Source organism: Rana temporaria, chromosome 5 (genome assembly GCF_905171775.1).
Source record: "Rana temporaria chromosome 5, aRanTem1.1, whole genome shotgun sequence".
Lineage (NCBI taxonomy): Eukaryota > Metazoa > Chordata > Amphibia > Anura > Ranidae > Rana > Rana temporaria.
Window position 1 is genome coordinate 413563590 of NC_053493.1, and position 12559 is coordinate 413576148.

General features: G+C 47.6%; 1 protein-coding gene across 2 annotated transcripts in view; it reads right to left on the reverse strand.

Moving 5' to 3' along the window:
- The window catches only part of LOC120941589 (alanine aminotransferase 2-like), a 60241-nt gene that overhangs the window by 22753 nt on the left and 24929 nt on the right, over positions 1-12559 (reverse strand). For both annotated transcript variants that reach the window (XM_040355092.1, XM_040355093.1), the window contains exon 8: positions 8379-8515. In XM_040355092.1, the coding sequence (XP_040211026.1) occupies positions 8379-8515 (137 nt within the window). The remainder of the gene's footprint in view (positions 1-8378; positions 8516-12559) is intronic.

The window sequence follows — 12559 nt, forward strand, 5'->3', positions numbered from 1 at the left end:
AAAGCAGGAGGTAAAGGAAAAAATTTACAAAAGTGAATATGTAGAGATATTCTCCCTGTTGCCGTTGGAGAAATTCAACCTCGATAGGGTGAAGCCGGATGATTCTAAAAAGGAGGATGAGGAGAAGAGGCGTTATAGGTTGATTCCGCGCACTTTCGTGAATTGGCTCCAGGCGTTCGCCATTATGGCTAGCGTCGTCGGCGAGAAAAACCCCGAACATTGCTCGGCGTTGTTCGGGTACATGGATTCAATTGGGGAGGCGCATCGGGTGTACGGGGGGTCGGCTTGGCTCAGGTACGATGAGCAGTTCCGGCAGCGGCGGGCGGTGAGGCCCTCTCTTCGCTGGGATCAGAAGGATATCAGCCTCTGGATGCGGCTCATGGCGGCGGCTAAGGCCCCGGCGCAGTCTTTTCACGGTGGGGCCGGGGGTGCGACCTCCTCAGGACCGTCGGCCGGTAAGAAGTGGGGAGTTTGCTGGCAGTTCAATGAGAACGCCTGCAAATTCGGAGGATCGTGTAAATTCAAACACGAGTGCTCAGGGTGTGGGGGCTCCCATCCCGCGGCCAAGTTTTTAAAAAGGGAAAGCGTGCCGGGGACGCTGCTCAGAAAAGGGACGACTCCGGTGAAGGGGGAAAGGATGCAGCCTTTCCTAAGTAGGTACCCGGACAAGGCAGCGGCAGAACTATTGTCCTCGGGGTTCAGGGACGGTTTCAAAATACCGTGTTCGCTGGTGGTAGTGCCGCCGGTGGCACGAAATTTGAAATCGGCTCTCCTTAATCCGGGGGTGGTGGGGGAAAAGTTGGGCAAGGAGGTGGCACTAGGCCGGATGGGCGGGCCGTTTGCGGCCCCGCCCTTGCCGGAGCTGGTGGTGTCTCCGTTGGGGGTGGTGCCTAAGAAGGAACCGAACAAATTCCGTCTTATTCACCACCTGTCATTCCCAAAAGGGGGTTCGGTCAACGACTTTATCGATCCGGACGCTTGCACGGTGTCTTACACGTCGTTTGATGCGGCGGTCCGGTGGGTGCGGCGGTACGGACGTGGGGCCTTAATGGCCAAGGCGGACATCGAATCTGCCTTTCGGTTGTTGCCGGTGCATCCCGACTGTTTTAGGCTGTTGGGATGTTGCTGGCAGGGCCAATATTATGTTGACCAGTGCCTACCCATGGGCTGCTCCATCTCCTGCGCGCTGTTCGAGACCTTCAGTTCCTTCTTGGAATGGGTGGTCAGGGATGTGTCGGGTCTGGACTCGATCATTCACTATCTTGATGACTACCTTTGCGTGGGGCCGCCTTCCTCTGGTGTGTGTGCGACTCTACTGTCAACGTTGCAGCACATTGCGGGACGTTCTGGCGTGCCATTGGCGGCCGACAAAACGGAAGGCCCCACGACGGAGATTAGTTTTCTGGGTATAGTGATCGATTCAGAAGTAATGGAGTGCCGCCTTCCCAGGGATAAGCTCGAGGCCTTGAAGGCGGAAGTTAGAGAGTTTCAGGGATTGCGGAAGGTGCAGTTGAGGACTTTGCAGTCACTGTTGGGAAAACTTAATTTCGCCTGTAGGATCATTCCCATGGGCAGGATATTTTGCCGACGGCTGTCGGCGGCTACGGCGGGGGCTAAGGCCCCCAATCATTTCATTCGTTTGGCTAAGGAGCATCGGGAGGACTTGAAGGTATGGGATGAGTTCCTGACATCCTACAATGGTAGGTCGATGTGGCTGTCCAGTCCGGTGAGTAACTTCGACGTGGAACTGGTGACGGATGCGGCGGGGTCCACGGGCTATGGGGCTTTCTTCAAGGGGCAGTGGAGCGCAGAGCCTTGGCCGAGGTCTTGGGTGGAGGCAGGTTTTATCCGGAACCTAGTGCTGCTGGAACTGTTTCCAGTGGTGTTGGCCATTGAGCTTTGGGGGGAGGCCGGCAGCAACCTAAAACTCCGGCTGAATTGTGACAACATGGGAGTGGTCCAAGTAGTGAACCGCATGTCCGTGTCGTCACAACCGGTCATTCGGCTCATGCGGCATTTAGTGTTGAGGTGTTTGCAACTGAACATTTTCATTTATGCCGTGCATATCCCGGGGGTCGAGAACACGCTGGCTGACTCATTGTCTCGTTTTCAGTGGGACAAGTTCAGAGAGCTGGCCCCGGCCGCGGAGGCTGTCGGGGTCCCGTGCCCGGGCTGGATTTGGGAGCTGGCGCTGGAATAGCCGCCTCGTGGATTAAGCAGTCCGTTAGCACGGCCACATGGTCGGCCTACGCCAAGGTATGGAAAGAATGGTTGGAGTTGGGTGCCGAAGCTGGGGTTGTGAGCGGGGGGCCGGAGGAGCGTTTGCAGGTAATTTATTTTGTAGCCAGGAACATGGAGCGAGGTGTGTCCGTTTCCTCCATCGAAAAAAAGTTGGCGGGTTTAGCGTTCTTTTTTAAGCTGGTGGGGGGGGTGGATTGGACTAAGGACTTTTGGGTTAAACAGGCAGTGAAGGGCTACAGGAAAGGTCGGAAGGTGCAGGATGCCAGGAGGCCGGTCTCTTTTGCCAATTTGGTAAGTATCAGGGGGGCCTTGGACGGGGTGTGCACGGGGCGGTATGAATGCCTGTTATTCGCGGCGGCTTTCTCGCTGGCCTTTTACGGGGCGTTCCGCATTAGCGAATTGGTTAGCCCTTCCCGCCTGAGGGCCGGGGGGCTGATGAAGGAAGATGTGTGGATATCGGAGGACAAGGTGGGTATTCGGTTGCGCAGATCAAAAACCGACCAGAGGGGCAGAGGGGTGGACGTGGTTCTTTTTTCCTTGCCGGGGGCCAGAGTGTGTCCGGTGGCAGCCGTGAAGGCATTTTTGGGGGTTAGGCCGGAAGGGGGCGGGCCGTTGCTTAGGCACGAGGATGGGTCTTTCTTGTCAAAGTTCCAATTTGTGGCTGTTTTTCGCAGGTGCTTGCAAGAGTTGGGCTTGGACAGTTCCGAGTTTTCGTCTCACTCCTTCCGTATCGGGGCGGCTACCGAAGCTGCCAGGTGCGGGATGAACGAGGCGGCAGTACGTAAGATCGGCAGGTGGGAATCTCGGAGGTTCCGGTTGTACGTGCGCCCACAGTTGGTAGTTGGTTAAAGGGGAGGGGAGTGATGCCAGGGGGGGGGCTTTTTAGGCATGGTTTAACGGGTTGGCGTTCTTTGGTGAGCATTGTGGATTGTTTATTTCATTTCAGATGGAGGGACTACACGCCTCGTCTGGATTTTCGGACATTCGTATGTTTGCTGGGGGGCGAGAAGGGCTGATGAGAAGCCGGAAGGCAGGCAGCTGGGTATTTCCAGGAAGGAAGCGGTGTTGAGGTGGCTGGGGATACCTGGGATGATGTGGGGTAGGGTGCTACCAGAGGTCGAGAGGTACGCCCGACTGGACAGGCCCCCCGATGTTCTGGTTATTCACGCGGGGGGGAATGATTTTGGTGTCCGTAAAATCAGGGCTCTGATTACGGACATCAAAGCGGATTTTGAGCGGCTGCGAGCGGCCTTTCCGGGGACGGTGCTGGTGTGGTCGGAAATTGTCGCCCGCACACAGTGGCGCAAGGCTCGGTCAGTGACCAGGCTCAACAGAGCCAGGACTCGGGTTAACCGGGTGGTAGGTAAATTTTTGGCACGCCTTGGGGGGCTGGTGGTACGGCACCAGGAATTGGAGACCAACGTAGGCATGTATCTGAGGAGGGACGGGGTTCATCTGACGGATGTGGGGATTGCGCTTTGGTCAATGGGGATACAGGAAGGGATTCAGAGAGCGCTGAGGTTGGGTGGGGGGCCCTTAAAGGTGGAGGTGTCATCCTTTCGGGCTGTGGCGGTTATTTCTGTTGGTCCTTTATGGTGGCAGTAGAAAACGTGTGAAAACAGGGGTGGGGGGCTCATCAGTATTATGGGCCCCTTAGGTGTATTCCAGCGAAAGGTTAGTTGGTATACGGTAATGTTTGCACTGCGGGCGGGGGTTGTCTCCGAGCGTACTACACGGACTGGAGGCCTAAGGTTAATGTTTGCTCGCAGTGCACTGTTCATCTGGTATATGGTAAAATGGTGGAGAATGGGTGGGCTGCCAGAAAGGACCAACAGAGTGGGGTTTATTGTATGTCATTGATATGTTGGATATTTACTGTTTCATTTAAGTTGGAGTTTTTTATTGCGATTATGTTTTAATAAAATAGGCTGTTGTGGCCAGTTTACTCCAAAGCAAAGGTGTGGTCTCTTTACTCTATAGTAAGTGGGGGACAATTAAGGGGTGGAGTACTTGGGGTCGCAACGGTCAAAGGTTATTGGGTCACATCTGGACTACACTAGTCAAGGTTTATGATGGATTTTAAATATTCATGATATATGAATTAATAATGAATTAATTATTAAGATGATTTGATAGCTTTAGTTATAATAGGGTATTATAGGAATACTCTGATCCAAGATCCCCTTTTTGGGGTCAGTAAGGAACCCCCCTACCAATCCCCAGTTAAGAAAGGTTTGGCAATAGTTGCCTTAACCTCCCTGGCGGTATGATTCTGTCTGAAATTACGTACCAAAAGCGGTACAATTATTTGCAAGGAAATTTGACGTTTTATACTGTAGGCCTGCAATTCTTAGGAATAACTCATTTAAATCTGACCAAACAAGAGTCTAGTAGGCATCCCGGGTATGACATTTTTTTAAAAACAAAATTATAAATTATAATATAATAAATAATTATAAATAATTAAAACAAATAATAATATAATTATAATAAAAATTATTCAATAATGTAATCAACTCAAAATCACTGAAATTTGCTCAGTTACAGAATTGTCGCACAATTCTGCAAGTGATTATAATTTATTATCGCTGTTTTCTAGCTGCTCTAAAACCATTTTTGACATAAAGGGACACTTTTTGGTTGCTATGGACAATCTACAGTTTGCAGGCAGAAATAAAAAAATGTATTATATAAAAGTGCATGTAGGGCACTGGGCAGACCACTAGGGACAAGGGGGGTGTGTATTTTTTACATACAGTACTGTAATCTATAAGATTACAGTATACTGTATGTATTGTGTTTGTTTACCTTTTTGAATTTGGTGCCGTTCTCCGCCCCCGTGCGTCGTAACGTCGCAGGGAACGGAGATCGGCAGCATACGGGGACACTGTGAATCGAGCGAGGAAGACCCGCTCGCTCACACAGCGGGGTGGCATCGCTGGATCCAGGGACAAGGTAAGTAAACCAAGCCTGTGGATTCAGCGAGAAGGTAAGCCACGCCGCTGCACGCTCTGCACATCTACCCCGAGCGTGACTCGGGATACCGATCCTGGCATGAAAAAACCACCCCCCGAGTCACGCTCGGGGATACCGCCAAGGAGGTTAAAGGGGTTGTAAAGGTAAAAAAAAAAAAATCCCTAAATAGCTTCCTTTGGCTTAGTGCAGTCCTCCTTCACTTACCTCATCCTTCCATTTTGCTTTTAACCCCTTCAATACGGGGCTTTTATACACACCTCAATACCGGGCCTATTCTGGCACTTCTCCCCTACATGTACAAATCATCATTATTTTGCTAGAAAATTACGCAGAACCCCCAAACATTATATATGTTTTTTTAGGTTCAATAAGTATTTATTAGAATTTTTTTGACAGATATAATACAAAACAGAAGACATAAGATCAGGAATCCGACAAAGGGTAATGCCCTGTACACACGATCACTTTTTGTGATGAAATAAAATGACATGTTTAAAAATGTCATTTAAAATGATCGTGTGTGGGCAAAATATCATTTTATGTCTTCTGAAAAATGACAAAAAAAAAATTTGAACATGCTTCAATTTTTTATGTCATTTTTTAAAATGTAATTTTTTGTGTCATAAAAAATGATCGTGTGTGGGCAAAAATGATGTTTTAAACCCGCACATGCCCAGAAGCAAGTTTTGAGACGGGAGGTAAAACTACCATTCATAATGGAGTAAGCACATTGATCACGCTGTAACAGACAAAAAATCACGAATCGTCTTTTACTAACAAGTAACCAGCTAAAGGCAGCCTCAAGGCGAATAGAACTTCCCCTTTAGAGTGCCGTCACTTTGTTCATCATTTTTCAAAAATGATGGTGTGTGGGCAACATCATTTTTAATGATGAAGTTGGAAAAATTTCATTTTTTTTCATGATAAAAAATTACATTTTTTTTCATCACAAAAAGTGATCGTGTGTACAGGGCATTACGCGACCGGTACAGTATATATGTTTTTTTAGCAGACACCCTAGGGAATAAAATGGCGGTCATTGCAACGTTTTATCTTGCACGGTATTTGCGCAATAATTTTTTAAACACCTTTTTTTTGTAAAAAAATTGTTTCATGAATTAAAAAAATAACAAAACAGTAAAGTTAGCCCAATTTTTTGGTAAAATATGAAAGATAACGTTACATGAGTAAATAGATACCTAACATGTCACGCTTTAAAATTGCGCACACTCCTTTTTCTGTTAAAAAAAAATAAAAATTGCGCACACTCATGGAATGGCACTTTGGTTAACTTTGGTACTTAAAAATCTCCATAGGCAACGCTTTGAAAGTTTTTACAGGTTACCAGTTTAGATTTACAGAGGAGATCTAGTGCTAATTGTTGCTGGCACTCTGATGCCGCGTACACACGGTCGTTTTTTGTGATGAAAAAAAAACGACATTTTTAAAAACGTCATCTAAAATGACCGTGTGTGGGGAAAACGTAATTTTATGTCTTCTGAAAAACGACAAAAAAAAAATTCGAGCATGTTTCAATTTTTTATGTCGTTTTTCAAAACGTCGTTTTTTGTGTCATAAAAAATGACTGTGTGTAGGCTAAAACGACGTTTAAAACAACGTTTTTAAACCCGCGCATGCTCAGAAGCAAGTTATGACGCGAGCTTGAATGGAACAGAGTGCCTCCGTACGTGCTGAACGTAACATGAAATCGGTGAAAAAAATTTAGCCGATCTCATGATCAGTGTTGCTCACTAGCCGCAATCGCGTCTTTGCTTACTTCCGGGTACCCGGGCATGACATCATCACATCGCACCCGGGCCTCCGACGGTCATAGAGATGACTGGTGACCATCTGGTTATCGGTCATCTCTATGCTTCCTGCCTGCGCCGGACGATTCATTCTCCGGGCCCCCGATGGCACGGGAGAGCCAGGAGAAGCACCGTATGGCGGCGGGAGGGGGGATGTCCCCTCCCGCCGCCTATAAGAACGATCAAGCGGCGGAACTGCCGCTATGATCATTCTTATGGTGCACAAGATCGCCGGCTGAAGACATGGATATCTGAATGATGCCTCTAGCTGCAGGCATCATTCAGATATCCCCCCGCAAAGTCCAGGACGTAATATGACGTCCACCCAGGATGGGAGATCCCATCTGTGGACGTCATATGACGATGGGCTGGTATTGAAGTGGTTAAATGTCCTTATTTCTTCTGAAAAATCCTCACTTCCTGTTCTTCTGTCTGTAACTCCACACAGTAATGCGAGACTTTCTCCCTGGTGTGGAGTGTCGTGCTCGTCCCCTCCCTTGGACTACAGGAGAGCAGGGGCGGACTGACAAATCATGGGGCCCCCCCCAGGCAATAGAAGATTATGGGGCCCCCGGGCTTACAGATGGCCACCACGCCAGGAGGCAGGGCAGCTAAAATCTCAGGATTTTCACATCAAAAGAATGTTGGTTTCGGACATATCAGGGAAAAAAGTAAAAAAAAACAAAAAAAACAAAAACACAGATTTTTACATACTGTCCCTGGTTTTATTGAGCCTGGCAACACTGATGGGGCCCCCTAGATGCATGGGGCCCTCGGGCAGTGCCAAGAGCCCCAATGGCCAGTCCGCCCCTGCAGGAGAGTCACAACGCCCACTAACGCACAGCTTCTTTCCTTAGCTTCAATGTAGAGAGCATCCTGACTCTCCTTTAGTCCAAGGGAGGGGGCGAGCACGACACTCCACACCAGGGAGAAAGCCTTGCATTACTGTGTGGAGTTCCAGACAGAAGAACAGGAAGTGAGGATTTCTCAGAAGAAATAAGGACATTTAAAAGCAAAATGGAAGGATGAAGTAAGTGAAGGAGGACTGCACTAAGGGAAAGGAAGCTATTTAGGAAAACAAAATTTGTACCTTTACAACCCCTTTTTAGGAAGGAGTTATTTGTCCAAGCTTCACATTAAAGTGTAAGTAAAACCCCCCATCGTCTTCAGCCAAGGAAGCTGCCATCTTGGCCTCTATTTAATCTACAACTGCCATGATGCTGAACATGTGATCAGTTATGACACAAGCCATTGGGTGGTTGAGAACACAGGGCATGTGCCGGAAAGGTAACTGGTTTATGGACGGAGTTACTTCCGCTTTAAGCCCGCTTTGGATGGATATGTGACACTTACTCTCCGCTGATCCCCTTGGAGATGGAGTAGATGGACACCAGCTGAACCCGATCGGAATACTCCGGCCCCATTTCAAACAGAACTTTCTTAAGGGAATGAAAAACAGATCCTGGGGCGAAGACGTTCTCCTGATAGACCTGGGGGAGAGGAGAGAGTGGGCTGAGAAAACACAGTGTGACCGGACAGGAGGATGACCTATGAAAGATAGAGAGAGAACAGCAATACAATCCTCGAACCTGACATCATACACCGCCTCTGAACATAGCAAAGAGAACCAGTCACTGGGTCAGATTAATGGTGTATATGGTGCCAAGTGCACAAAAAAAATAGAGAGAAACGAGCAAAGGTCTTCAGATCTCCTGAGGGAAACACAATGCTCTACATACAGTGAAAACTAATGTCTGGGTTTGTCTCATGAATCTTGGTCAAAGTTCAAAGTTTGTAAACTTTTCTGCGAATCCCATCAAAGTCTACGGAGGGGTGATTCTTGTTATTTAATTTTTGCAATTTGTAGGGTTAATAAGCAAGATTATTAAGCAAGCTATTGTAGAACAACAAAAAGGATATCGGGCAGAGAAGGGCAACCAAACTGATAGGAGGCATGGAGGAGCTCAGCTTGTCTCCTGGTTTTGCTGGACCTAAGCGCAGCCTTTGACACGGTAGACCATAAACTGTTACTGACGCGACTGGCTGAAGTAGCCAGAGTCGCAGAAGGTGATTTACCATGGTTTTCCTCCTTTCTAGAAAACTGATCACAAACAGTGAAACTGGGATCTTTCACGTCTGGAAAGCGCACGGTGTCATGTGGAGTCCCCCAAGGGTCCCCCCTGTCACCGGTGCTTTTCAACATCTATCTTCGTCCTCTCTTTGAAATCATCAGTAGCCAAGAACTACTTTATCACTCATATGCAGACGATACGCAATTGTATTTTCGCATCTGCAACAAAAAGGATCATCATCTCAGTTTAGAGAAATGTCTCTCTTCGATAGAAAACTGGATGACTAAGAGTTATCTTAAACTTAATAGCTCTAAAACAGAACTTCTCATGTTACACGCCAGCCGCAAGAGTCAACCGGCACCAACCTGGACACCCCCGCCCATTCTGGGCCAAATCATCACCCCTAGCTCCAAAGTCAAAAGTCTCGGGGTCTTCGACACCTTCATGACAATGGATGCACAAATAGGGTCAGTAGTCAGCGGAGCGCACCATCTGTTGCGCCTACTACGCAGACTTATTTCATTTATTCCCAAAGAAGACGTAGCAGTTGTGGTGGGAACAATTGTGAATTCCAGACTGGACTATGCAAATGCCCTTTACCTTGGACTCCCGAAGTACCAAATCTCCCGTCTGCAAGTCGTTCAAAATACGGCCGCCAGACTGGTGACTGGGAAAAAACCATGGGAATCAATCTCACCTTCGTTGAGAACCCTTTACTGGTTGCCAGTAAAAGACAGAATTGCATTTAAAGCACTCTGCCTGACACATAAGTGCATCCATGGGAAGGCTCTGCAATATCTTTGCGACAAGATAGAACTCCATAATTCCAATCGCGTTCTGCGATCCACCGACCAAAATCTGGTCAAGGTACCCAAAGCAAGATACAAGTCCAAAGGAGAAAGAAGGTTTGCTTTCCAAGGTCCGAGACTATGGAACGCTTTACCAACCAGCATTCGGTTGGAGGAAAACCACCTGACCTTCAGAAGACAGATCAAAACTCTGCTCTTCTGATGTCAAGAGACACGAACAACTAGCGCCCAGAAGCGATTCAGTTCATTCATTCATTCATTCAGGAAAGATCAGAGGATCTGAATTTATTCACTCTTGAGAAGAGGAGAATTAGGGGGGATATGATCAACATGTACAAATAAATAAGGGGTCCATATAGTGAACTTGGTGATGAGCAGTGGCGGTTCGTCCATTGAGAGCGCTGGAGCGCTGTCCCCTCTGGCTCTCGCCCGCCACTGAGTCTAATAACATACATTCATGCATTGCATGAATGTATATTATTGTTGCCAGCTGCCGCTGGTCTATTCAGATGGCCGGAACTTGAGCGCCGACCACCTGAATAACGGCAGCTGGTTGGCTGTGCGGAAGTGCCTATCAGAGCCAGCGGCTCTGATAGGCTTTCCGAGTACAGCCCTTGGCTCCCGGATGTCTTATCCTCGGAACGTATGGGGGGTGCGTTCCTTGGATAAGACTGACGGCCGTCTCAGCCAATCAGGTTCCCCGATTCTGGTTATCCGTAACCTGATTGGCTGAAGCGTCACCAAGGCAGGAGAGGACATCGAGGGACGTGGAAAGAGTAAGGTAAGTGCATTTTACAGGGCACAGCGGCGACAATGGGCACAGAGGCAACAAAGGCACAGTGGTGACAAAGGGCACAGTGGCATCAATGGGCACAGTGGTGACAAAGGGCACAGTGGCAACAATAAAAGGGCACAGTGACATGCACAGTGGCAACAATGGGCACAGTGGTGACAATTGGCACAGTGGCGACAATTGGCACAGTGGCGACAATTGGCACAGTGGCTGCGTTTGATGGCATGGCACAGTGACGACAATTGATGGCACAGTGGCTGCGTTTGATGGCATGGCACAGTGGCTGCGTTTGATGGCATGGCACACTGACTGCATTTAAAGGGCAAAGTGAGGCTGCAATTTTTTTCTTTTTTCGTTTGCGCCCCCCCCCCCAAAAAATGTTGAGCACCAGCCACCACTGGTGTTGAGTTATTCACTCTAAGGTCATCACAGAGGACAAGGGGGCACTCTTTACATCTAGAGGAAAAAATATTTAATCTCCAAATACGAAAAGGATTCTTCACAGTAAGAGCTGTGAAAATTTGGAACAGACTCCCTCCAGAGGTGGTTCTGGCCAGCTGAGTAGATTGCTTCACGAACGGCCTGGATTCTTTCCTAAATGTACATAATATAACTGGGTACTAACATAGGAGAGAGGGAGTAGCCGCTCCAGATGGGAACCCAAATGAAGATCCACCGTAACAGATAACTCAGGTGCAGGCAATGCACTCGGCAAGGCAGGAACAAAAGATGTCTCTGGACAGCCGCACTCTGAACAAATTGTAGCCTTTATTAATCCAGACGACGTCCGTGGCGACGAAACGCGTAGGTGTGACTTGCAGATTCGATGTCTTCACGCCGTTCCAGACGAGGAAGCACGGAGTACACACAGGCAGGAGAAGGAGGTGAAGCTGCCGCACCTCCATTACAATTGGATCTGTTTACATCGCTATTCGATTTCCATGGTCTTGTAAGTGCATAGCTTTTGGTCTTTTCTTCTCTTCTTTGATCATTCAAGATAAACGGACATCGAAGGTCCGGAGGGAGACCTAAGATCCCCACACTTGCTGAGACCACTGTAATAGTGGTCACATTAATAGGGTAAGGAGACTGCAATACTACTGCTGGGTGCCTTTTTCTGGTGGATGAAGTTCGCTCTATCCTTCTACCTATCTTTTGGATGACCATTTGGTTTCACTCCTTAACCACTTCCTTACTGGGCACTTAAACCCCCTTCCTGCCCAGAGGACTTTTTGCGATTCGGCACTGCATCGCTTTAACTGACAATTGCGCGGTCGTGCGACGTGGCTCCCAAACAAAATTGACGTCCTTTTTTTCCCACAAATAGAGCTTTCTTTTGGTGGTATTTGATCACCTCTGCGGTTTTTATTTTTTGCGCTATAAACAAAAATAGAGCGACAATTTTGAAAAAAAAAAATTTTTTTACTTGTTGCTATAATAAATAGCTCAATTTTTTTTTAACATTTTTTTTTATCCTCAGTCTAGGCTGATACGTATTCTACACATTTTTAGTAAAAAAAAAAAAAAAAAAAATCGCAATAAGCGACTGGTTTGCGCAAAAGTTAGAGCGCCTACAAAATAAGGGACAGAATTATTATTTTTTATTATTTATTTTTTTACTAGTAATGGCGGCGATCTGCGATTTTTATTGCGACTGCGACATTATGGCGGACACTTTTGACATATTTTTGGCACCATTCACATTTATACTGCAATCAGTGCTATAAATATGCACTAATTACTGTATAAATGTGACTGGCATTAAAGGGGTTAACACTAGGGGGTGAGGGAGGGGTTAAATGTGTATACTGCTTAGTGTTCTAACTGTGGGGGGAGGGGGGTAACTGGGGAGGTGACCGA